General features: G+C 45.2%; 1 protein-coding gene across 1 annotated transcript in view; it reads right to left on the bottom strand.

Moving 5' to 3' along the window:
* Window positions 1-27,519, bottom strand: part of Dner (delta/notch like EGF repeat containing) — a 283,104-nt gene that overhangs the window by 40,132 nt on the left and 215,453 nt on the right. Inside the window, exon 8 of the mRNA XM_070015431.1 lies at window positions 23,225-23,449. Coding sequence (XP_069871532.1) covers window positions 23,225-23,449 — 225 coding nt within the window. The remainder of the gene's footprint in view (window positions 1-23,224; window positions 23,450-27,519) is intronic.

Genomic DNA, 27,519 nt, shown 5'->3' with positions numbered 1-27,519 from the left:
ATCTTCACACTGGACAGGAATTGGGAAGGGAGAGGAGAAGGGTCCATGGTACAAATTGTCCTGGAAGTCAGGAAGGATGGAAGTCAAGGAGGGTTGATTGACAAGAAGGATGGAGTGTAGCAGCTGGATTTGCAGGACAGGTGATAACTGTACATTCTCAGCACTGTGGTTCTTGCTGAGGCTCCACTTCCCCTTAGAAGAGGTTTTGGAAGTCGTGGGCATGGAAGGTCATTATTAATGATGAAAGGATTCTAGAACTTCGCAGACAAAGACAAAAAAAATTCTTCACATCTGGCAATGTCTGGGATATTCCTGCCCAACATAGAATGTTCTAATATCTTACACACTGTAGGCTGTCCTATAGTATGTAGGATATGCGGGTAGAGAACTTTCCAGGACTAGAACTGAACACTGCACAGTTCTGAGATGAAACAAACTGTCCTAGAATATACTTCTGGGCAATTAAGAAAAGATGATACCAATCTTTGCTCGCCATTTTGGAAAAAAACTTCGTAAGAGCAATAGCTCTCCTGGAATTTAAGTCACTAAGTAACAACACCTAGCTGGTAGCTGGTGGCTCATATCTGTAATCCTAGCTAGTCAGGGACTGAGATCTGAGAATCATAGTCTGAAGCCTACCCAGGAAGAAAAGTCCATGAGATGCCTGTTTCCAATTAACCCCCAGAAAGCTGGCAGTAGAGCTCAAGTGGTAGAATGTCACTCTTGAACAAAAACGTTCAGGGACAAAATCCATGCTCTGAGTTCAATCCACAGTGTCAGCACCAAAAACAAAACAACAACAACAAAAAACCTATATTGTATCACAAAAAAAAACCAAAACCAGACAAACATATCCATAAGCAGATATGTAACTGACAGCTTCTCTCTTAATTTGCCAGAAGTCTAATCAAACTTTATTTCCAAGTTGAAATCCCACCTTTTGGAAAATTGTAACGTTTCACCTTGTACCAGATCCTTCTGCAATAAAAATACACAAGTACACACATGAAAAAGAAAAAAAACAGAAAAATCACATCCACAGACAATGCTGTATGAGGTTGCTCCCCGACACACCACTCTTTCTGTTCATCTCCAGCACAGAACTTGGAAGTGCCTAAAATCACGTTTCACTGCATTCTTAACATGATCGTGATCTCGTCCTCTCTGCAACGTAAGCTTGATGATCAAGGCCTCCATTACAGGGCTCACTACTATAACCACAGCCTCTTCTATGGAAAAGCTGTAATCAGAGAAGTTGAATCAGCACCAAAATGCTACTGACAGAGCACGTGTTGGTGCCCCAAAAGTCTTGGGCACAAAGCTCAGGGCGGGGAGCGTACATCTCCCCATGCGGGGAGCTCACAGACCAGCAGCCAGTGAGTGACACCATCGCATGCCAGGCACTTCACCTGTGTCCCCAAGGCCTGGCGTGACTGGCCCCAGTCACAGAAGAGGGATAATGTAAGTGAAATGAGGAATGTGACCCAGGGCCACGGACTCAAGCTAGTCACGTTTTACCTACTTCTCCATACCTCCCTCCAAGGTACTTCCTGGTGTGTTAGTCCGCGAGGGCATCTCTAACAAAACACCACCTCCTGGTCGAATTTCCATCATTTTGGGTGCTGGACAGCCAAGATGTCAGTGGGTTTCTTTTATCCCGATGCCTCTCGCCTGGGCTTGGGGATGTCCGCCTTCTCACTGCATTCTTTAGTGAGCTTTTCTGTGTGTGTGTGTGTGTGTGTGTGTGTGTGTGTGTGTGGACACTCCTGGAATATCTCCTGAAAGGACATGGCTGTCCTTTAACAGGGGTGCTGTTGTATACAAGCCCAGTCCTTATGCCCTCGGTGATGTTTTAAATATCTTTAAGTAGTTGTACAGGGGTTTTCAATTCAATACTCCTTGAGCTTTAATTATGGCTTTAAAGGCCCTGTCTCCAAAGAGAGCTGCCCCAGGGATTAGGGCTTCAATACACAAATTTGGAGGGGGGTAATATCATTCTTCCTGTATCAACTCAATTCATAGCTTCTCGGTTGTGATATTAGTCCTTCCTCCGTGCCCTGCCTTCTCTGAAACTTCACTTCCTGTAGTTTCAATCATCTACCACAAATCACACAAAATGGACAACTCCAGAAATAAACAGCTCCTAAGATATAAATCCCATGCTCTTTTGAGTAGCATGATAAAATCTCACGCCATCTCTCTCCACTCCACCTGGGACATGACTCTGTATCCAGACTGTAACACAGCCCGCTTCCACATCCATAGCTCCCCTTGCTAGAGTTCAGCCTATCATGGTTCAAAACCATTTGTGGAAGGAAAAATGTTGTGTTTCACTGAACTGGGATAGATCTGTTTTCTTCTCCATATTCCCTAAGCAACACACTAAAACAGCTATTCACACAGCATTTACATTGTATCAAGAACTATAAATCAGGGGCTAGGAAGATGGCTCAGTGGTAGAGTGCTTGCCTTGCATGCATGAGGCCCTGGGTTCCATTCCTTAGCACCACATAAGCAGAAAAAGCCCGAAGTGGTGCTGTGGCTTAAGTGGTAGGGTGCTAACCTTGAGCTAAGAGCTGAGGGACAGTGCCCAGGCCCAGAGTTCAGGCCCATGACTAACAAAAAACAAAAAAAAAGAAAAAAGAAAAAAGAAAAAAAGAATTATAAGTCAGATACAGATGGTTTAAATATACAGAAGGAACAGGGCATTGGTGGCTCACATTTGTAATCCTAGTTACTCAGGCCCAAAACCAGCCCAGGAAGAAAAGGCCTCAAGACTCCATCTCCAATCAACTAGCGTGGAAGTATAGCTCAAGTGGTAGTGTACCAGCTGTGCACAAGCAAGCAAGCCAGCTGAGGGCGCATGAGGCCCTGAGTTCTAACCCCAGGGCTTCCAAAAACAATATGTGACCACTACATGCTTTTACAGCGGACTCGAGCAGGTAGCGATGCGGGTATTCATGGGGCAGGGGGGTCTGGAGGACAAGAGTGTCTTTTGAAAACCCCTGTTGCTTATCCTTTCTATTAGACAAGCCACCTGACAGATTCGAGGATGTGCAGTCTTCAACTCATCAGAGAAACGATTGCTGGGCCTTCCTCGTGCTTCATCTAAGACCAGGCCGGGGTGACTCTCCAGACCCTGCCTCACGGTGTGTGCCAGCGTTGGCCCCTCCCTTCCATTAGAGGCACAGCCTCGCTGTCTCCACACCGCTGAGTCAACGTGCCTCCAGCCCACGCCGTGTGTACTCCTGAGCTCTTTTCCTCGCCAGTGCCCATCACATCAGCACATTGAAAAAAATCTACAATTATAAAACTGTGGTTGTAGCCAGATGGCATTCACACATTGGGTGACAAATTCTGGCAAATCATCCTGCTTGTGTCACCTCTGGAGGGCGATCTGTGTGTCCTGCTGCCTAGGAGAGAGACGCCCAGCACGGTTTCCCAAGCACCGTGGTCATTTGCACAGCCCGCCATGTGCTCAGGCCCCAGTGCAGACTGAATTCAAGGGCAGAGCAGATTTCAAATGCTGGGGGCGTGGGGTGCTGTGTATCTTTGCTTTGACAAAGCTGAAGGAAGTGGTGGGGGGGCGGGAGTGGTGTCAAAACTCAGAAGTTTGTTTCCCCGCTTTTCAGGATGAGTAGAGAAATGTGAAACATCCCATATGTCCGCCTTATTCAAGTCAAGGCTAGTTCTGAGAGAGCAAATACTCCGCCTTGCCCAGAGTACTTAAAGGTGGCGGCACAGAGAACATAATCCTATTATGTGAATAGGATCATCTGTGAGCGTTTGAGTTCTGGAGAAGCTCTCAGATGGAACGTGGAGCCCCACAGCACTGCAGGGCGTCAGGTGCTGCTTTCATTCGTCTGCAGTTTTATCATGAGGAGAACTTGGGGAGGCATCGATGGTGTCTGTCTGTCTGTCTCTCTCCCTCTCTAATATCTCCTTGCTGGCAGAGACACAATAGAAATAGACTTAAGAACAGGACAATACACAGGCAAGAAGTGCTGTTTATGTTAATCCCATGAAGCATCTCGAGGCTCTGTTCTAAGTAGGCCTACTGACGTCAATGGACACCCAGACACTGGCTGAGTAATCACACCCAGGCCTCAGCCAGCGAGCAAGGAGCATGTCTGAGCGCATGGGAAGCTGTGGAGGGAGGGACGGAGCTGCTGGTAGGGTGAGGGAGGCAGTGGCAGTCAGGTTGCTTCTTTCTTTTCCTTCCTACTTTTTTTTTTTTTAGCTTTTCACTTATTATTCGTGGCACCTGGGCCAGAAGATAAAACAGATTGAACAAGATCCAGGTCAGTTCAGCCAACATTTTCACTCACCTTGGTTCTTAGAAACATCAAACTGAACGGATCAAAGATAGGGGTTGAAGTGTTAGATTGTGAAATCTCTCTGTTATGGCATCCTCTATAAACCCTCAACTCCTTTCCCGGGCTCCCAGAAAGAAGAGTCACAGAATTCACTCTTAAGCACATTCTACTGGCTCCTTTTGTGCATGTCTAGTCTCTATTACCTCAAAGACTTTCTGCCTTAAATAGCAAGGTAGGGAAAGCTGATGATTATCTATGCCTTGGCCTTGTCCATCAATTCAGTCTTTAATTCAGTAATAGTAATTAAGTGCCCAGTAGGCAGCATGGCCCGGTTGCATGGTAGATGAAAGCAGACAGAGACACTTAGGAATAAAATACTAATCAACCATCCAAAGAAATGTAAAACCATCGCAGGGCAAGTGAAAGCCAGAGAGGCTGTGGGGGAGGAGTGGGGACAAGGCTGTGAGCTAGCCGCGCCCTGGAAAATGGCCCGGATGGAAGAACACAGAAGAGTGAGTAGAGGGACGACGAGAAACTTCAAGGCAAGACAAACAGCCGGTGCCAGAGCCCCATGAGGACACCCCACAGGTGACCCCAGAAGGAGAAAGCTGAGGTCCGTGAGGAGCAAAAGGCTGAGAGAAACAAGAGGCAGGAGGGTTCCAGACCTGGTGACATCTTTAAGAAAAAGGAGAAAAAATCAGAAGCAGCAGTCCAGTTACCTCTCGGAGATCAAGTAAGACCTGCAACAATCCATATGAAGAAGCAGTGCACAGGCTAGTGCAGTATAAACCTGGGGGGGGGGTGGGCATGAGGGGGAAAGGCCAGGCAATAAAGGTCAAAGGTCATTTTAAAAGCCCAGTGAATATCCAGTGAAGAACAGGAGGGTGAGAGGGGAAAGGCTGAAGGTCAATCAGAAGCTCCTGATGCCGTCCTTGCATCCTGAGCAATGGGGAGTTGGCTTGTACTGAGCCCTCACTAGTAGGAAGGGGCTGAAGAGGGGCTGGAACGGAAAGCAAAGCAAACCATGTTCCAGACGTAAACATTAAGCAAGTGAAAGGGAAACAAAAGCAAGTTGAAAGCAGCATGCATGAGTTTATTTTCATGAGGATTTGTCAAGTTCTGCCTAGGCAACCCAACACTGATGTAGGTCCGGAGGAGACAGATCATTCTGTAGCTTAAAAGGAAAAGTCTTGGGTAGGAAGAAAAAGCCAGGGGTGGGAGGAAGACAGAAAAGGAGAGAAAACAGAGAGACAAAAAAAGTGTGGAATGAGCAGAGGAAAAGAGAGTTAGAGGTCCAAATGTATCAAGATGGAGACAGGAAACAACCACAGAAGACACAGAAAGAAAAGCCCCCAAAGATTGCAGAGAAACTGGTGCTGAGCGTGGTGAAATTATATCCGGCAGAGAGTGGGGTCTCTGCCGGGAATGTCCTAGGTCCCTAGGGAGCAATGACTACCTGGAGCAATGACCTTGAGCACTGCCCTTGAAGAATCACCAAGACAAGAAGCAGAGGAAGATGGAGGGAGAAGGTGCAGCTTTCGAGTGTGGAGATGCGGGACCACTGTAGAGGACTTACTTCCCGAGTTACCCTTTATTCAAGTTTATTCAAGCCTTTATTAAAGGCTTTTCTGCAAGTCTTGAGATGTATCTGCGGGTTGAAGGCTCCACAACACCCAGGGAGGGGTGTGACTGTGGGCTCGGGGTCAGTGGGTGACATGTGCCATGAGGCATCTGCTGCCCGGGGGGACACTGGGCGAGGGAGGAGGCCCCAGGCCTGGGCTCCACAGCACAGCACCTGGCATTGCACGGTGGTGCGGAGTGGGCACATGGCCTGCGACACAAACATGATTAAAATGATCCAGATGTGACACCTCGGAGTGGCGCTGGCCTTGCCCACGGAGAGGGCTGGCATCATCCCAAGGAGACACCCTGGGACCCATCAGTGCAGGCACCAGTCACCTGGGGAAGCACTGTGCGTGAGGGCGCACCCGGCGTAAGCACTCGCTCACTGTGTGTGAGTACCCGCTCACTGTGCCCGGAAGTTCAGCCCAGCTTTCACCAGCCACGGGCTCAGAGACCTGGACGTTACCGATTTGACACATTCTGCTTCTCTTTGGCTTTCTTTTCTTTTTTTTTTTTTTCCTTTTTTTGTGGGCTAGTTGGAAATAAGAGTCTCACAGACTCCCCCCCCCCTCCCCTAGGCTGACTTTAAACTCAGATCCTCAGATCCTCAGATCTCAAGCACCTGAAAGCTAAGGTTATAGGCCTTGCGCCACCAGCTAGCAGCTCTCAATTTCCTCTTTTAAACATAGCCTAGTATTAAAGCATGGTTGCTGACAGTGATACTAAGAATTATTCAGAAAATAAATGATACTTAAATTTAGGAGAAAAGCCAGGCATATACTTGGAACTCAAAAAATTAACCCCCCCAACAACAAATCCTCAAAGAAACAACTGCCCAATAAATAAGTGGGCGAAAGACTTAAAGAGAAACTTCTCTGAAGAAGAAAGAAGGATGGCCAATAGACACATGAAGAAATGTTCAACATCCCTAGCCATAAAAGAAATGCAAATCAAAACAACATTGAGATATCACCTCACTCCAGTTAGAACGGCAAAAATCAAGAACTCTAACAACAGATGCTGGAGGGGATGTGGACAGAAAGGAACCTTACTTCATTGTTGGTGGGAATGTAAACTTGTTCAACCACTTTGGAAAGCAGTATGGAGGTTCCTCAAAAGACTTCACATAGAACTCTTTGGCTTTCTTAAAACTTGCCCTTTTTTTTTTTCCTTTTCCAGAGTCTTCGTCCCCTGAGATAAACCTGTGGGCTAGATCTGGTGTCCTGCTTGGAGCTTTGGCTCCCTACTCCATATTTGATCCTAAGATGAGTCTTTCATTTCTTTTATGATGGTGGATTCTCCTCTCGCTTCACTGGCACTCAGGGGAATGCTTACTCCACCAGAGTAAGCCAACTGGCTTTGCTAAGAAAATGAAGTCACAGGCAGAAGAAGGCTCACAAAGCGTTTTGCCTTCCAGGTATCTTCTTCACACAAATATCAGTAAAACTGCCTGGGAAAACATTTTCCAAAACTGTCAGAAGTTTTGTTAAGGGATTGTTTTATATATATAAATATAAACATCATGCTGGGCACCAGTGGTTCACACTCATAATCCTAGCTACTCAGGAGGCTGAGAGCTAAGGATCAAGATTCAAAGCCAGCCGGGGCAGGAAAGTCCATGAGATTCTTATCTCTAATAAACTACCCAATTAAAAAAACAAAGCCATTACTCCATCTGTGGCTCATGTGGTAGAGTACTAGCCTTGAGCACAAAAGCTCAAGGATAGCACCCACACCCTGAGTTCAAACCCCAGGACTGGGACACACACACACACACACACACACACACACACACACACACACACACATTACATATAGACATAGGTATGTTATAATTTACAAAATGGATATACATTTTTATATAACAATTATTATTTGTAGTTCCAAATCATGCCATCTAACATCTGGTTGGATAGAAAGAGAACAGGTAATATCAGAAAACCTGACTTTATTATAGACACTCTTTATAGAGGAAGGCTGAAGGCCACCCTAGTTTAGAACGGGAACTCTCCTGAGAGGAGTCATTTACTGACATAAGGCACAGCCATAATAAGGAGATGGATTTCCCCTAAAGCGCTTTGTAAAAGAAGAATTGCACCTTTTAATATATAAAACAGAAAAATCTTTGGCAGCGTGAAAAATCCAAAAACCTCTCTAGTTTTATTAAGAAGAGGAATTATGAAAAATTCATGTTTGAAAGAAAGAATATTCCTAAATACATGATAGGAAATCATACTACCACAAGCTGACTATACATTCTTACAAACTGCATTCCTCTTCAGGAAACACTTAAGGAGAAATGGCAAGAATCCGCTGCTGGCAGGGCAGTTGAATTGTGGCTGTGCTCGTGAAGGGCACCAGAAATGGAATGACCTCAGGAGGAAGCTGTCTGAATGCAAGCACTTGTGTATACAAAGAGGTTTAACCTTAACCTTGACTATCATCTTGAGGATTTTCTCACCATGTTTATGTACACATTTCTGAGAAGTCTTCTCTTAAATTGCCATGGGAACTAGGTTACAAACTAGTCACATAAACTCCATCTCTTTGAATGTGATAGTTAGCCTTCTTAGGACTTTTTTTCCCCATGTTGTTTTTGGCCACTAGAGGGTGGATTCTACCTATGATCTATACCAGCTAAAAGGAGACAAAAGTCAAAAATATAACTAGAGCTGGACGCAGATGGTGGTTCAAGCATATCATCCTTACTGCAAAGAACACTGAAATGTGGAGGAGGATGTTTTGAGGCCAACACACATAGATAAGTTCACTAACCTCCATCTCCAAAATAACTGGCAAAAAGCAAGGCTGGAAGCATGGCTCAAGTGGTAGAACGTCAGCCTAGCAAGTATAAAGACCCTGATTTCACAATCCATGTACTGCTAAAAAAAAAAAAAAAAAAAAAAAAAAAAAGCAAAATAAAATGGAAAAGTAAAAAAACAAAAACCAAAACCAAAACCAAAGCCAGGTGCCAGTGGCTTATGCCTGTAATCCTAGCTACTCTAGAGGTGAAGATCTGAGGACTGCAGTTCAAACCAGGCCAGGCAGGAAAGTCCATGAAACTCTTGTCTCTAAATAACTACCAAAAAGAGCTGGAAGTGGGAGCTGTGGCTCAAGTGGTAGAGCACGCGCCTTGAGCACAAAAGCTCAGTGACAGCACCCATGCCCTGAGTTCAAGCCACAGGACAGAGTGTGCACGCACTAAACACACACACACACACACCACACACACACACACACACACTAGCAAACCAAATAAAGATGCCCTTTGTTTTTTTTGGGGGGGGGGTCCAGTCGTGGGGCCTGAACTCTGGGCCTGGGTGCTGTCCCTCAGCTCTTCAGTTCAAGGCTAGCGTGCTACCACTTGAGCCACAGCACCACTTCTGGCTTTTTTCTTTTGCTTATGTGGTGCTGAGGAATCAAACCCAGGGCCTCAGGCATGCAAAGCAAGCACTCTACCACTGAGCCACCTTCCCAGCCCAAGATGCCCTATATGAATAGAAATATATAATGCAAGGAGATGCAAATCAAGCTACAAACCATATTAAAAGAAGACAGGCTAGTCCCTTCCACTTAAAAGAAAGCTTAACATTTAAATATTCCTCTACAGTTCATAAACAGATTCAGTTTGTAAACAAATCCTCTAACATATGATACCACAGTTACAGTTATCCATTTTAAAGTAGACTATTTTTCCTATGGATTCTCTATGAAAATTACTTTTAAATGAAAATGCTTATAGTGTTATGATTAAAGCATCAAGATTAGAGAATGAGTAGAATGACAAGATGACATTTGACAATTTGATTGTACAGATGACCAGGCTTGGTTGATGTTTAAGGTAACCCCTTATCTTACTATGAGATGCAGGAAAAGCCACCTTAAACCCCCAGGTGAAATAGAGGGACAAAGAGTGAACAAATGCAGCGATGATACTCCCCGCATCATGTGATGGCAATGAACTATGCAACTTATGGGTGGGGGTGGGGGAATAAACCTTCATGTGATAGCTACACAGGTGCTACTGGCTTTCAGCTTCCTTGCTCCTCAGAGTGTGGATGCACGTGCGGAAATGGAGAGGCATACGTGTCTGTGTGTGTGTGTGTGTGTACTGTATGAGTCTGCATGTGTGCATGATCATGCATAGGTATGCATATATTTGTGCATGTATGTATATTCATGTGTGTGAGTGTGGGTCTGCATACGCAATGTATGTGTATACACGTGTCTGTGTGTATGTACACATGTGCATTCGGCCCCAGGAAGAAACCGCATCTGAGACTTGGTCTGTGAAGCAATGGAAGGAGCTGTGAAGGGTGATCAGGCGTCGGAGCTGGTCCCGTGGCCTTGGAATCAGCTGTCCGGTGGAGACGCTGGCACTGTCCGAGCTGTGGGCAGGTGAGGGGCTGTGGCTCAGGGCCCATCATCTGGCAGTGGGAGCGAGTGAGCACCAGACAGCCTGGGCTGCCTTGCCAGCTGGCCACAAACGCATACAGCTACAACCCCAGCGCCGGGCAGAGCTGACCCAGCTACAGATGCACTGAACTGTAAGCAGTAGATGGGTGTTTTGGTTTGGTTTCCTTGTCAGTGCCAGGGTTTGAACTCAGGGCCTTGCACTGGCCAGGCAAGGGCTCTGCCACTTAAGTCATGCCACCAAGTCCTTTTTATCTTTTACATTATTTTTTGGATAAGGTATTATTTCTTTGTCCAGATCAGCCTAGGACTAAGATTCTAATATCTATGATTCCTCCCTAGCTGGGATTAGAGACTAAGATACCATGCCCTGTTTATTTGTTAACATGAGGCCTCACATTTTTACTTAGCTGGCCTCAAACTGTGATCCTCCCATCTCTGCCTCCCTAGAAGCCAGAATTACAGCCATGGTATTCAACCAGCCAATGGTTGTTTTATGCCACCAAGTTTTGTAGATTTTTTTAATTCTAAAGGTACTGTAGACAGGGGTTGCAGTTACATGAGTAAGGTAATGAGTACATTTCCTATCCAGCATTGTGACCCCCTCCTTTGTTTTCCCCCTACTATCCCTTCCCTCCCCACCTCCCCAACTCTTCCCTCCCCACCCCCACAAGTTGTAACGTTTGTTTTCAACATAGTGTCTTGTACATCTCATTGTCACAATGGGTCAACCTGTATCCTTGTTTCACCATCTTGTTATTTCCCTGCCCTTCCCCAAATTAGAAAAATGTATATATAAGATGCAGGGGGGCTGGGAAGGTGGCTCAGTGGTAGAGCGCTTGCCTTGCATGCATGGGGCCCTGGGTTCGATTCCTCAGTACCACATAAGCAGAAAAAAAAAGCCAGAAGTGGCGCTGTGACTCAAGCAGTAGAGTGCTAGCCTTGAGCTGAAGAGCTGAGGGACAGCGCCCAGGCCCAGAGTTCAGGCCCCAGGACCAGACTCTTCCCCCCCCCCCCGCAAAAAAAAAAAAGACGCAGGGCACCAACATCAAATACAGTGACAACAGGGGTTATACCATGGGGGAAGAACATATAAAAGGAACAAAACAAATCGCATAGTTAAAAACAACAGAGAGAAAGAAAAAAACCTCGTGTCCCTATCTTGGGGCCTGTTTTTCTTAGCATCATCTCATATGGTCATATGTACATAGCTTTTAACTTTTTCTGCTTGTCTAGTAAGAGGAGTATCCTAGATATATATTAGTTATTGCAAATAAGGGAAGCCATGGGACCTATGTTTCTTTGGGTCTGGCTTACTTCACTTAATGTAATTTTTTTGCAGAATTTTTTTACTGCAGCAATAACTAATACAAAGGTTTAGTTGCCAAGGATGATGCTTAACTTAAAGGAATATGGCCACACAGACAAACTGTTAGATGTTAGAAAACTGCTGGGAAAGATATTTCTAGGGAGTAATAAACAAAAGAAAATTTTCCTACAACTAGACCACCTCACTGCATGCTCTTTGTTTTCCATCTGCTCTCAGCTGTGCTAATCTGACCTGCAGGACTTGGGACTGCTGCTGCGTCATGATCTTTGATTGGAAGAGTAAAAACAAAACACAATCCTGCCTGTCATCAACACAGCAGTGAGACTGTAGCCCAACAGCCAAGGGTGTCTGTACTAAACCCTGTGCAAATGGGACTGTACACTGAGGAATGTGCCACTGTGTAAGAAGGCGCTGAGTGAGGTGAAGTCTGGGTGTTCTGTAGCCAGTATCTGCTTTGAGCTACCAATGTGCTATGACTAAGAAAAGAGGTCAAGCATCAATGGACTTAATCTTCAGTGAAACTGAAGCGGAAGTACAATGTGGTCTATTGAGAGCTCAGATAGAAAGACCAAGTCAGGGCCCAACAAATCAACACCAGGAAATGGGCACATGGCGGGGGAGGTGGGACCACAGGGACAGAGATAGAAGAAGGAAGGAGGAAGAAGAGGAGAATACAGCCAAGAGCTCACTGTACATACCACAAATTAAGAAAAGGAAGGGGTGGGTGGGATGAGACTGTGGAAGGGATGATACTGACCAAGATGCACTGTATTCATCAACTGCTTTGTTATATGGCACCTCCTTTTTACAACTACTTAAAGATTTTTTTTTAATTTAAATACTGAAGCCATTTACAAGCCCACGGTGAATGCAGAAACTTCCAGAGTGTACCTTCAAACTGAAAATAAACGGGCCTGGCAGAAATACAGAGCATTGCCCTCCATTTTTGTCCAACTCTAAAATCCCAAGCATTGAAGTCTCTGTGTGTGTGTGTGTGTGTGTGTGTGTGTGTGTGTGTGTGTGTGTGTGTGTGTACACGCACACACACCCATGCTGGTACTGTGGCTCAAACTCACAATCAGGGCACTACTTCCATTTTTTTCACTCAAGGCTGGTGCTCAGCACTTGAGCCACAGCTCTACTTTAGGCTTTTCACTGGCAAATTAGAAAGAATTTCACAGACTTTCCTGCCCAGCCTGGCTTTGAACCTCAATCCTCAGATTTCAGCCTCCTGAGCACCTGACTTCAAAACACTGAAAATGTCAAAGCACACTGAAGGGTAGGAAGCCAGAGAAAAAATAGGGCATGCAGATGGCTCTCCTAGGTGTGTAGCTAGGGCTGGGGATCAGGTGCTGTGAGTCACCGTGGGGTGTGGCCATCCCCTGCCATGCACCAACATCATGAAGGGCGTTCTGAGGGCCAGCAGACCTGCGCATTGACACTGATGGCAATCACTGGTACCGAGCTGTTCCTGCAGGAAGGAGGCTGCTGAAGCATAGGACATGGACGACATCTCAAGCAGAGAACTAAAAATAACAAATGTCAACGATGAAGAGAAGAGAGCATTTCAGAGATGGTGATACTTTCCAAGCCAGATGAAGAGATGAAGAGAAACACCATCAAAGGAATCTACAGTACACAGTAATCAATGTAGGAGGCTCTCCGGGATTTGGGTGGTCAGAAAAATAGCTGCTAGGCCTTGAGAAGTGAGAGACACCAATCAAGAGAAAACTATTGAGGCTGAAGGGCAGCCCGAGCATCGTGGGGCTACGTCTGCGTTTCCCCTTTGAGACACAGGGAGAGACACTGCTCTAATTGGGTGCAGCCAGCAGACATCATGTCAAATGCAATCACCAGCTCCCATCACCAGCCCTCAGCATCAACTTCAAAGTGGCGGATTGCTGGATCTTCAAAGGGAAGTGAAGCTGGAAGAAGGTGGTCACTGTCCAGAGTTCAGTTCTCTTCTGCATTAGAGTCCTATTCTCTTATGCTTGGAAGGAGGAAGCGTCTATTGGGCAGGAGTCACTCACACTGGAAATAACAATGAAGGTCACCTTCAAGGCTGGCGTGCCTGTGCTCAGCAAAGTCTGAACGCTTGTGCTCATGATTGTCCAATCAGAAGTGAGAGCCTAGGCCACACCTGATGTTCTCACACTCAGGGATCACAGCAAGGTGTTCAAGAGGTCTAGCCTATCGGTCAAGAGCAGGTGCTGTATAATGTTCACAAATACAAGTTAAAGGAAAGGCTCTGTCTGAATGAGAGTGGCTCACACTTGTAATCCTAGCTACTCAGGAGGCTGCTGTCTGAGGGTCATGACTCAGAGCCAGTTCCGGCAGGAATGTCTGTGAATTAAAGACCAAATAAGCTGGAAGTGAGAGCTGTAACTCAAGTGATAGAGTGCCAGCCTTGAGTAACAAAGTTCAGGTACAATGCTCAGGCCCTGAGTTCAAATCCCAGGAGCAGCACCAAATGGAAGGAAAGAAAGAGAGAAAGGGAGAGAGAGGGAAGGAAGGAAAGGAAAAAGAGGAAGGAAGGCAGGAAGGAAAGAGGGAGGGAGGGAGGAAGGGAAGGAGGAACGGAAGGACGAAAGTCAGTATAATGTGTTTGTTGATTTAAAGTGGATAAGACAATTGTCCCATAGAGAATGTAGTGAAATTCTTCAGTTCTCAGTCATTTACTGTTTGATGAGTGAAGGTTATAGTCTGACACTATTTTCTATTTATTCTGAAGCAACAGAGGCTCGGGATCCTGATGTATGGGTTCAATACCTGGCTTCATTCTCAACTGGCACTATATCAGTGGGTGGGGTGAAGAAATGGTCCACGTCAGAAGGCCATGGGAATTCTAGAAAACATTGGAGTCATAGAGCTTTGTCTTAAATGTGACACCTAACTATTCTGCACTATAATCACCAAAAGCCACGGTAAAGCCAGCAAGTGATCCCTTAGTCCCTAAAATATAATATTGGCTGTGTACCCATGATGGGGGGGCACTGTGACCAGGACATGAATCAAAGCTTTAATCTAGCTCTGCCTTTGAACCTCATGTGAATATAATCTAGTTAATTTCCTCAGTGGCCATTCCCAGGAAAGGCATATCTGACATTTTCCCTAGAGCCCTATTAGTTTATAGATGTCAGACTGGGGGGCGGGGGGGGGAGGCCCACAGGGCATAGTATCATAGCATTCAAGCTCACAAGCCATTTATCTTGACCCCTTTTTTATAGAAGAGGAAAGTATACTAACTGAAGGGTAAATTTGGTTTAAATGTTCAGGAGATTTGCTAAGGTCTGCGGCCCCTGAAGAACATCTTGCAGTGGAAGGACTTACTGGCTTGGTGAAATAAGACTAGATTATGGAAAATGCAGTTTCAAAACTCCTAGCTATAGACAATAGAAGGATTTATCTGGGTAGACAGGGTGATGCAGGAGACAGACTTAACGGAGAACTGCTGTTTCATTTCTGCAGACCCAGAATGAATCAGCAGGTCTTCCCTGATTGGTCAGTTACTCCAGTCCATATTGCATAGAAGTGACCAATCAGAGCACAGCTAAAGGTATTTAAAAAACCCCTATATTCGCCAGGTGGGGGGTGGCTCATGCCTGTAATCCTAGCTACTCAGGAGGCTGAGATCTGAGGATCACAGTTCAAAGCCAGTCAGGGCAGGAAAGTCTCTGGGACTCTTATCTCCAATAAACCACCAGAAAACTGGAAGTGGCGCTGTGGCTCAAGGGGTAGAGCACTAGCCTTGAGCTGAAAAGCTGAGGGACAGCGCCCAGGGCCAGAGTTCAAGCCCCACCACCAACAAAAACAAACAAAAACCCTTGACTCAACCAGATGGAGACAGAGAGAGCGGCTGAAGCCTTGATGAGATACTTCTCTAAATAAAGTTCCTTTGTACTCCTCCTCCATTGTTCAGGACCTCAACGGTTGAGTTCCTGGGACACAAACCAGAGAACGCTGCAGCAACAGTGCTGGCAGGGGAGCTGCAACACTGGCAGGTGCTATCTGCTGCTGGGCTGCAACCGCAAGGCGGGACTGCCTGCTGCTGAGCTGAAATCCGAGCAGCCAGAAAGGCTGTAGTGTGAGCAGGCTCTGCCCACTGCCAGTAAGACACAAGAAATCCCCTAACAGGAGCCAACCGCATGGTCTTCACAGGCAGAGCTGAAACTTCAATCTGGGTTTTTTCAATTGTAAGCCCAGCACCCTGTCCATCACATCGAGCAAGAATTCAGCTCTCATTTCCAGGTCTCAGACATTCTCAACTGCCAAGAACTTCCAGTGAGTAGATCACTGTAACACAGACAAAGTATGAGTTGATGGCTTAGTTACAAAATAGTTTTAGATGAGTCTTCTCCATCCGATCCACAAGCTTGACGATGATTTCCGGAGAAAATGTGCTGACAGCTCTTCGTGCAGAGTCGCTGGCTGCCTTTCCCAGCTTCCATTCTTGGTAAGATGAGGGAAAGGCTTTCTTCTGTCCTCACAGTCCATCTCAACTCCTATGTGGGGCAGGTAAATCTCGCACCTGCTCGATATCAGTTCAACCAATGTGAGTCTGAATGATTTGAATTTTGAGGAGAGGCTGGGGAATGGTAGGGACAGAGATCCCATTATAAAACCAGGTCGTTAACACTTTCATACATATGGATCAGCCATTAGTGAGGTTAAAAAAGCAGCCTGGTGCATGGATTATGAACATGGGGAAATCTCGTAAAACCCCATAGGCTCTGCCAAGCCCTTGCCCTGCACTGTTACCACTGTTACCACTGTCCTCCCTCCCCTCGGATTAATCCGTCAGGCCTGAAGAAGGCAAACACCACAAAGCCTGAGGACCACAGAGGCCCTCTTAGGATGAGTACCTCCACCTCAAATGGGCAAGAAGAGCCTGGCTCAGCTCCTCACACCATGACCAGTGCCCTCACATCCTTCTCTGCTCCCTCCCACCAAGGCCAAGGCCCCGCCCCCTTCTAGAGACACTCAGCTCATGGATGGCTCATTTACTATCTTTGGCTGCTGTTTCTATGTCCCATCTCAATACTCTTATCCCCCCACCACCCCCTTTCTTGTATATTCTCCCACACTATTAATGAGGGTTTTTCTGAGCTTTCCAACCAAAAGCTACTAAGGATGCCCCTAGGGTCAACTGCATTGGTTTTGACTCATGGCATCAAGAGAGTGCATACTCCATGATGAATCTGAGAGAATTTCAGCAAGGATTGCATCTCGGACTAGGCATGTTGGTAGGTGAATTGGGGAGCATCCAATCTAGGGTAGAGGCTGCCAGAGAGCAGAACTGATGCTATGGGCATGTGAAAAAGTTTTGTCTATAGAGGAGACAAGCTAGGGCAAAGATAATGGTGTAACTGGTAAAGAAAGAGCTGTCTATTCAACGGACACCAAGAAAACAGACAGATGTGAAGAATCATGTCAGATACATGCTGATCTTTCTTTGTCTTAGTCAAAATTATGAAGTGGTCTTGTTATGGGCCCTAAATGGTTCTGCCTGATGTCTTCATCCTATGACAGTGCATATGTTCTATGTCCAACAGCAAATGCCAGGACCAGCTGTGAGCATCAAGGCAGATCTAACAAATTCATGGTGTAAGCTCAAGCCCCACGATCAACAAAAAAAAAGTAACAAATTCGTGGTGTACCATTAAGTGACAAATGAGCTCCCAGTGTCTATTCTTCTGGCTGTTCTTCTTTTTCTCAGTTCTTAGTATTGGCACCATGTCCATATAGAGATTTACATTTTTCCTTACATAGTCTCTGAAGAGGGAGTGAAATCTACATCAGCACATGTCAACTAGGAAAAGAGGACTTCCATAAGGGCTTGAGAAAGTAAGGTTGGTGGACATGGTGTATAGGAGTATGACAGAGTAAAAGAGCAGAAGTAAAATCTGATAAAAGAAGTTAATATATTCCATGTAATCTACCACTCTCGGGAATGATAAAATATGTACATCAGAAACCCCTAAACCATGTTAAACACATGACTGTTCTGGTGACTCAGATAAAGTTCTCTGGTTAATAAAAGATGAACTTTTTCATGCACCGATGGCTCATGCCTGTAATCCTTGCTACTCAGGTGGCTGAGATCTGAGGATTACAGTTCAAAGCCAGCCCAGTTCAGCAGGAATGTCAGTGAGACTCTTCTCTAATTAACCAGCAAAAAAAAAGCCCAAAGTACAGCTGTGGCTCAAGTGGCCTTGAGGGAAAAGGCTTAGCCACTGTACCCAGGTTCTGAGCTCAAACTCCATGACGGGCACAAAGAAAGAAAAACACCACAAAAGATGGAAGTTGTACAGTTGCACTTATTCCCATATGTAAATGTACCTAAAGCATTCATTAATGAGCTAAATGCTTTCATATCTTTGTAGGTGTACTAATTTATTGATGTTTGACTTCTATTAAAGTCTTGATCATTAAGTCTCCATTGTCTCTGAAGGGCAGAGAAAGGCTTATTGGCACAAGCATGCTAAGGGGAGACAGCACTTCAGTTCATTTTCAGCCATTTGGGGGAGAAAAAACATGACCAATAGACTTAAATACATAAAGAACTGCATACACAAGGAAAGAGATATATAAACAGTCCAGGTCACACCCGTGGCACGGCTCAACATTATCTCAGTCCTTGGAAAAGTTGTGATCACTGGTCCTGAGGAGACTCTGATCCTGACCATCAATTCTCACATGTAATTCTGTTTCCTATAGATGCTGTCAGAGCACTGATATTGCTAAGTCTGAACGAATGTAACAGTAGGAGGCAACACCAGAGGTGCCTATCTATCGGCCACAGAGAAAAGAAATGCAGCCTGCAGGTAAGACAAATGTAAAACACAGAAAAAAATAATCATTAAATTCCTATACATAGAGTTTCTTTAGAAAAAGAAAAAATAGAAAAGAAAAAAAACATCTCATTAGGGAAAAGCTTACACGTCCTCTATTTTAAAGTCTATTATATAGCTAGCTTAACCCCCAGCCATTTTGTGCAGATGACTGACAGAGGGATGTGTAGCCAGCAGCAGCCCAGGCCCAGTCCTGGAACTGAAGAAATCAAAGACACTATTCAGATTGATAATGATATTAATACTGACGTATACATTTCCATGACAAATACCTTATCATTTAAGTGCCCGTTTGAGCAACAAGTGTGGAGTAATAATTCGAGTGTATTGGTCAGGGGCCCAGACCAATCACCTCAGGTGATCCTCCCCCAGCGGGCTCTTGTGCAGGTGCCACGTTCTACTGGGGGCACGTGAGATATCATGATGCCACCTGCAAGGACCCGCAGTGCCGGCCAGCGTCACTCGTGAGGCCTGTGGCTGCTCTAAGATCTTACTGTCTCTCATTTTCTGGAGACTTCGATTTGTGATTTTTTATGTTTAGAAAATGGGTGGCCTCTCACTTAGCACTGTCAATGGGAGGTAACGTTTCCATGATTGCTCTGAGCTGACATTCTATTATTTCATATTAAAACCCCGTCAGAAATCCTAGATCTGCAAAACCAAAGCTGACGCTTGGAAATAAAGCGCCTGACAAATCTGTTTTCAGCTGATCAAAATGTCTCTTTGTTACATTCAGATGGGAACCAATTACCCACCTGATATGGTTTCAATCTACTGCCACTGGTGAAATGGGATCTGTTTGTCTCCACCAATGTGATCAGGCTCACCCTCCACAGCCCAACACCCAACTTCACCCATTTTCCTCAGTCTTCTATTATGCTAACTAGTGGTGAAGCAATTACATGCTCCAAAAGATGAAGACAAAAAAAATTGTACATTCACAGACGTGTTTTTACCTCTTAAAATGTAAATTTTTGCCAGATGTTACAATAGTTTTTTTTTTTTAATATATTTCACACAAAGTCACCTAAATCACCCTCTCGGGAAGTGACTTTATCTCCCAGGTTTAATGAGTGAGGCCTTCAGACAGAACCCCAAGGCTCCACTGGAGACTGCCCAAAAAATGTATGGTAGAAAAGCCGGACACATTTCTGCAGACTTCCAAGGCCGCTTGGGGGCTGTCACTGGACCACAGGCCATTCACAAGTTCAATGTTCGAAATGCATATGGATGAAGTTTTAGCAAATAGGGGCTACTTCAGCACTCTGCCTTGGGGAGGGGGTGACGGGATCTCTGTGGGTAGAAGGAGAGGAGGTTGAATAGATTTGACTGGTCCTGTCTGAAAAGGGTTTGCATGGCTCTCATTGGTTGCTCTCATACAGGACCTTTCTCTGGCTTTCAAGCAAGGAGGAAATGCCCTATAAATCCCCTAAGGTCAGAATCAATAAATGGAGATCTCAGGTACTAATCAATCCATGCATCTATGGTGTTGAAAATTCTGCAAGGTATTATTAAGAAACATTATTTATCCTTAAATAACTGCACTTGATCTAAATTTTTAAAAAATAACCCAATTGCCAGGAGTCAGTAGAGTCTAATTCTAGATACTCAGGAGGCTGAGAGCTAAAGATTATGGTTCAAAGCTGGCTTAGTCAGGGAAGCCCATGAGACTCTTATCTCCAATTAACTACCAAAACACCAGAAGTGGCTAAAGTGGTAGAGTTCCAGCCTTGAGCAACCAAAGCTAAGAAACAGCAAGGCCCTGAGTTCAAGCCCCATTATCAGCACCAAAATAATAATAATAAGAAGAAGAAGAATAGAATAATAGAAAAAAGAAAAGAAACCAACCAACTATGGAGAAACTCTAAGATGGTCAAGAAAGGGAGTCAGAAGGGAAATGAAAGCTGCTTCTGGCTCTTGTACTACTTGATGTGTCTTTGTGGGGCTTCCCCAAGGGAAGAGGGACTTTTGGAAGCAGGCAAGAGCATGGAGCAAGTTCTGGACGTGGGCACCTCCCTTCTGTTGCTGCTGAGGGAAATCGGCCCCGCGTCACGGCATCTGTGAGCACAGCACCCATGGCCCACGCCATGGTGAGACTTGGTTCTCACAGTCCCACTGTAGCTCATTCCCGCTTGCAAACCCCGAACTGGCCCAGGCATCTGTGCTTCCGGTGCAGAAGGCAGGGCACTGCTCCGTGCAGCCGCCTTCCTCAGCACCCAGCCCACAGATGAAAAGCAGACGCCCGGGAGGCAGCCATATCCCCTGACACCCACCACCACAGCTGCGGCAGAAGACTGGTGCCCACCCAGGAAAACAACAACAACAACAACAACAACGCTCATATCATAGGCAGACTCAGAGACACTTTCTTGCTCTAAGGCTGCAAGGCTAGGTGTCCAGATACCTGCTCAAATACCCATTGGCCAGGTAGGGCAACCATATCTGTATGTACTTGGAAGGAAGAAGCTGAGTTCAAGCCCAGCCTGGGCTACATAGGGAGACCCTGTCCCAGAAAAAAATGTTAAATATTAATCTAGACATGGCAATAAACATAATGTTTAAGTGAGATGTGCATTGAAAGCAGTCGGCTCTGAGAAGAGCACATGGGCCCGTTGTGGGTGGGCCACGTCTAATCATTTGAAGGCCTGAACAACTAAGACCAGGGTTTCTCCGATATTCAGAAAGCAGAAACTCAGCCTTCAATCACAACACAGAAACTCTTCCTGGCGCAACACAGAAGGCTGCCAGCTTCCCCTACAGAGTTTGGACTTGCCAGGCCCCACAATTGCAGGAGCCAGTTACTTAAAATAAATCTCGCTCTCCCTCCCTCCGCCTTCCTCCCTCCTGTTTCTCTGGAGAATCTCAACGCTATTCCCAAGCAGATTAAACAGCCCCTCCTCTGTATTTCAGAGTGGAGAGGAAAAGAGGAACTTGGCAAAGTATCAATTGCTTAGAGAATTAAGCGTCTATGTGAAAAGGGCTTTTCAACACCCTTGGACCACTGAGCTGCATCTGCCACTTGCTCCTCGGGTTGGTTTGTGCATAGGAGACCTCTGGAGGTTACCGGCCAGCCATAGGAGGTCACTGAAACCGAAGCATCTGGGTTGGAACCTGGGCTTGGCCCCCAGCTGGGTGCAAGGTCCTCAGCAGTGAGGAACTTCAGCGTGGATGTGGTCCCAAAAGGAGCAGAGATGCCAGGCACCAAGCTGGGAACCTAGAAAGATTACCACCCATTCAATGGTGGTTTGGGGCTGTCTGACAAAGGACCCGCAGGGGGATAAGACTGTTGAAGGGGTGATGTAAATAAAGATGCATGATAAAGATGCATTGTATTCATGACCGGCTTTGCTAAATGACATCTCCCTTGTACAGCTACTTAAAGATAATTTGTTTCCATCTCAAACTCAAAAGGAAAAGACACACTCACACATACTGCCTGATGCTGGTGCTTTGTACCTATAAACTTAGTTATTCAGGAAGCTGAGGTATGAGGATCCCCAAGATTCATAGTGACCCCAGGCAGCAAAGCCTAAACGTCTGTGAGACTCTTATCTCTAATGAAGTGCCAAAACAAATCCTGAAGTGGAGCTGTGTCTCAAGTGGTAGAGTACTAGCCTTGACACCCAGCTCGAGGACAGCACCTAGGCTCTGAGTTCAAGCCCTAGGACCAGTTCAAAAACAAAAACTCCACCCATACATACACAGAGTTCCCTTAATCCCTTAGGGAGAAAGAGACTAATGAGCATAATTAATTCATCAATGCACTTAAGGCCAGGGGTCAGGTCCTGAGGTGCTCACTGCTGGGTGACTCCATCTCTGTGCAAACATCACAGAACGATCTTGCTCAAGCTGGGACACCGGTTGCTGTGTAACACTAAGGACCATGGCTGTATATGTAGTCTACACTGTCTTTGTGTAATACACAAATATATGACGTAAACACCATGGCAGACAGACGGCAGAGCCCCGGGACAAGGGAAGCCAGGCGCTGGCCACCACGCTGCTTGGCCAGGGCATGTGTGAGGACTTGCTCTGAGAAGCATTCTAAAGAGAAGCATGTGCACCAAGGGGAACGTGGGCAGAATAGAAATGACAGAAAAGAAAGGAGTGTGCGTCCATCCTTGTCAGACCACACCAGAAGGCTGGGAAGACACCAAGTGGAGGCAGTCATCACCCTGACTTCTGGAAAAAACCATCAGCGCTGCACATGGAGAAGATGTGTGGGAAAGAAGCGCTGGAAGCTTTGGATGCAGACACAGCAAGGCAGAGGTGTGGTGCGGCGCGCAGGGTAGGAATTTTAATAGCTGGCCCAGTTCCGCATGGACTGCAGTACCCTTTTCCTGAACATTCCATGGAAAGCTCCATTTTGTCACACACACACACCAGAGTGTCAGAAACGCCCTCTATCCATGCTCTAGAATACCCTGTTGTAAACTGTTGAGAAAGGAAAAAGTAGTTAACCATGTGGTAAGAATAAGCCCATTTAAACTTTTTTTTTCCTTTTTTGCTTTCTGTGTCTTCTGGTGTTTTTTCTACCAGGACTGTAAAGCGGGAAGAGGCTTTGCTAAATCTCTGCCCAGAGCAAGTCTAAAGATGAAGGTTGTCACAGTGGGTGGAATGTGCTTCTAGTCGCAGCCGTTCCACGCCCTGTGGGGAAAGGACGGCTGCCGTCCGCCGCAGGCGGTACCAACCTGGGTCGCAGAGGCACTTGTAGCTGGTGCCGACGCTGCGGCACGTGCCGTGGGCGCAGGGGCTGAGGGCGCAGAAGTCCACCAGCTGGGCGCAGGTCGGCCCCGTGAAGCCGGGGCTGCAGCTGCAGGTGAAGCGCACCCCGTCCAGGTAGCAGGTGCCATTGTTCTGGCATGGCGACGAGCCACAGGGATCCACCTTTTCTTCACAGGCAGAGCCGAAGTAGCCTGCATGGAGAGAGAGAGGGAGAGAGAGAGAGGAAAAGAGGGGGGGGAGGGGGGAGAGAGAGGGGGAGAGAGAGGGGGAAGAGAGAGAGAGAGAGGGAGAGGGAGAGGGGGAGAGAGGTTTTCAAATATTACAACTTGTTAGCTGAGTGTGGGGAATGGGGAGGGTGGCTCATCAATGTAATGCCAGCTATTCAGCAGGTGGAGATATGAGGATCACGGTTCAAAGCCAGCCTGGGCAGGAAAGTCTGTACTCCAACTATCTCCAATTAACTACCAAAAATTCTGGAAATGGAGGTATGTCTAAGTGAGTTAAAAAAAAAAAAAAAAAGCTCAGGGACAGTGCCCAGGCCCTAGTTGAAACCCCAGTATTGACACATGCAAACATCCTCACGCACATTCACGTGTGCGCACACACACACACACACACACACACACACACACACACAATTGCAACTTGTTTACACATAAAAAATAAATGGAAGGCCAGGTGCCAGTGGCTCACGCCTATAATGCTAGCTATTCAGGATTGCTGAGATCTGAGGACCATAGTTCAAAGCCAGCCCAGGCAGGAAAGTCTTATCTCCAATAAACCACTAGAAAACTGAAAGTGGCGCTGTGGCTCAAGTGGTAGAGCACTCTCCTTGAGCTGAAGAGCGCAGGGACAGCACCCAAGCCCAGAGTTCAAGCCCCATGACCAACCAAAAATAAAATAAAACAAATGGAGTCCAAAGAAGTCAACTGCTGCCCATGGTGGGAGCTTGCACATATGTCACAAATCAACAACATTACATCCCTTAGCTTTGGTAATTATGCGTTAATATTAAACCACATAGCCAGACACCAGTGGCTCACACCTGTAATCCTAGCTACTCGAGAGGCTGAGATCTGAGGATCAAGGTTCAAAGCCACCTAGGGCAGAAAAGTCTGTGAGACTCATCTCCAATTAACCACCAGAAAACCAGAAGTGGTGCTGTGGCTCAAGTGGTAGAGGGCCCACCTTGAGCTGAAGAGCTGAGGGACAGCGCTCAGGCCCAGAGTTCAAGCCCCACGACCAACCCCCTTCTCCCCAGCTAAACCCTGTGATTCCACTGTTGCTGAAATATAAAATACGTGACTGCACGTATACACTCCTATGGATGCATGTACACATGTGTGTGGGCATCGGCAGATGTGTAGACAAGTGTATTCACAGTCCAGAAAGATGCCCAAATGAGTGGATGTGATTACCTAAAGGAAAGCAGAGGGAATGGAGAAGGCGCTGCAGGGCTGGGCGGAAGGGTGTGTGGCTGCAACAGGAAGACTGGTCGGCTGGGGTGGAAGGAAATGTTCTAATATTACACTGTGGTGACGGTTATGCAATGCTAGAGGTTTGATTTTTTTAAAAGATTTATTTACTTTGAAAGAGTGAAGTTTACTACATGGAAATTGGACACTTACATAAATTCTATAATATGTAGAATTATCTAAAGATGTTAATGTTTTGAACTGCATAGGTGGTCATTATGTAGGTGACTTTTGTTCTGTTTTCTATGTCCATAGAAAATGTGTGTGTGTTGCTGGGCACTGGTGGCTCACGCCTGTAATCCTAGCTACTCAGGAGGCTGAGATGTGAGAATCACGGTTCAAAGCCAGCCCGGGCAGGAGAGACCGTGAGACTCCTATCTCCAATAAACCACCAGAAAACCGGAAGTGGCGCTGTAGCTCAAGTGGTAGAGCGCTTGCCTTGAGCTGAAGAGCTGAGGGACAGCTCCCAGGCCCAGAGTTCAAGCCCCATGACCGACAAAAAAAAAAATGTGTGTGTGGGTCCATGTGCCTATACATCTGTGTATCCAGAAGTGTATGTATTTAGTGATTTTTTTTAACAAAACCTAGATGTGTTTTAATATGTTAAAAGTAATTTAAAATTAAATACTCCTTAAATGTAGGAAATAAAGTTCAATAATTACACTGATGTACATTTACACTTTAATATCCCACCTGACCTTTTACCAATATTTAAGTTTATATTTACTCATCACACAGAACTCCCTAACAATATTCACACTTTTTAGAGTTATTGTTACAGATTTAGTGAAAACAAAAATAGTTCCCAGATTTAATTGTTTGAAGTACCATTCATAATAGGTATAATCAATTTGGAATTTCTCTGCATAGAAATAGAAAAAAAATTCAATGCTGCTCAACATTTTATAATCTTCCTGGTAGCTCTTAAAAATTGTAGAATTATACTAAAAATGTACCATATAATCTGTTTCAATAATATCTGCATTCTCGAAAGAGCCCTTTGACAGCCCAGAATGAAAGATAATTCCATCTTTTGTGAGACATGTTCCATTTATTCTGACTGAAAGAGGGTGCTTACACACTTACTAACATATGACAGAGTTATATGTTATCAGTATTGAACATGTTATTTAATAAGACTGAATATCTCAAATGTCTTAATGTTGGAGCAAAATAAAATTATTCTGTGTGTCTAGAAAATACAGTATAGCCATTGAAGTATGAAAGATCCAATTGGCTCATTGAGTGTGGCAATAAAAGTAATTAAAATTTTCTTTTTCTTAATCTAAAGAAATGTGTTCTGGAAATGAAGCTGTCCAAGTCAACATACAACTCGAATCCACTTGGACAGAAGCTCAAGGTTTTATATTGTGGCTTAGGAAACAGGAAGTAGGGAAATTTACATACCAAAAGAGTATTAGAATGGATAGACTAATTTAGTCAAGTTTCAAGATATGGAATCAACATACAAAAATCAGTAGTGTGGGAAATGGTCTCACTGAATAGCCCAGACTTGCCTTAAACTCTGTCCTCCTTCATCCCCCTCCCAACTGCTGTGATTACAGGTGTGTGCCACCAAGTCTAGCCCATGAGTAGCAATATGGCTTTCTTTTTTCTACAAAAAGTGAACTTGTTGAAGAAATTATGAATAAATTTAAATGAAGCCTTGAAAGATTTCTACAATGAAAAGTACAAACCATTAATGAGAAAAACCAAAGACAAATACAAAATATGGAAGGATTTATGGTGTTCATGAATGAGAAGAACTAATATTGTGAACACAAATACTGTTTTTTAAAAAAAATGGTCATGCTATTCAAAGTGAGTTAGAGGGTTTTGGCAACTTTCATCAAAAGATCAAGGGCATTCTTGACAGAAATGTTTTTAAATTCTAAAATACATATGAAAATGCAAATGGCCCTGAAGAGCCAAAGCAACCTTGAAGATGAAGAAAAAAAAAACAGAAAGCATCACAATACCTGATTTCAAGGCACACCACAGAGTCAGAAGACCCAGAACATGGAGGTACTTGCACAGAAACAGGCACGTTGTCCAGTGAAACAGAGAACAGACAAGGGATCCCCAACATTGAATAAAGAAAACTCCACAGCCAACTGACTCTCCATGAAGGTACCAAATGCAAGGCTCTTCAACAAAGAGTACTGAGAAAACAGAGCGCTCACAAGTAGAAGACCGAAGCATGACCTCCTCTCTCTCTAATCCTGTCAACAGTCACCTCAAAATGCATCAAAGGCCCAAATGTAATGCCTGCAACTGTGAAACCACTCCAAGAAATCACAGAGGAAATACTCCAAGACACCAATATAGGCAATGATTTTTATATGATTCCAAAGGCCATCAAAGGAAACAAAAGCAAAAACAGACAAACGAGATGACATAAAATTGAAAAAGCTGCCACATCACAGAAGAACCAACAAAATGGAGGGATAATACACAGCTATTCACCCAACAAAAGACTAATCTTCAAAATATATAAGGAACTCAAAACACGTAACAACAGTGAACAAGTTATTTTATCATACAATCCAGATGGTCAGAAATGTTAAGGAGAGGAAATTGTTTATTATGCTGATTTGGTCAGTGCACGCTGAATGGACCATGTGTCAAAATATCACACCAAACCCCATGATTATGTACAATTGATGAGGGTCTTAAAAAAAATAAGGAAAAGCCTGGCATTGGTGGCTCATGCCTGTAATTCCTAGAAGGCTAAGATCTGAGGATCATAGTTCAAAGCCAGCCTGGGCAGCAAAGTCCATGAGACT

The sequence above is a fragment of the Dipodomys merriami genome, unplaced genomic scaffold (genome assembly GCF_024711535.1).
Source record: "Dipodomys merriami isolate MVZ:Mamm:240054 unplaced genomic scaffold, mDipMer1.0.p SCAF_1, whole genome shotgun sequence".
NCBI lineage: Eukaryota > Metazoa > Chordata > Mammalia > Rodentia > Heteromyidae > Dipodomys > Dipodomys merriami.
Note: the sequence above shows the minus strand (reverse complement) of the source record. Positions and strands in the feature narration are given on the sequence as shown.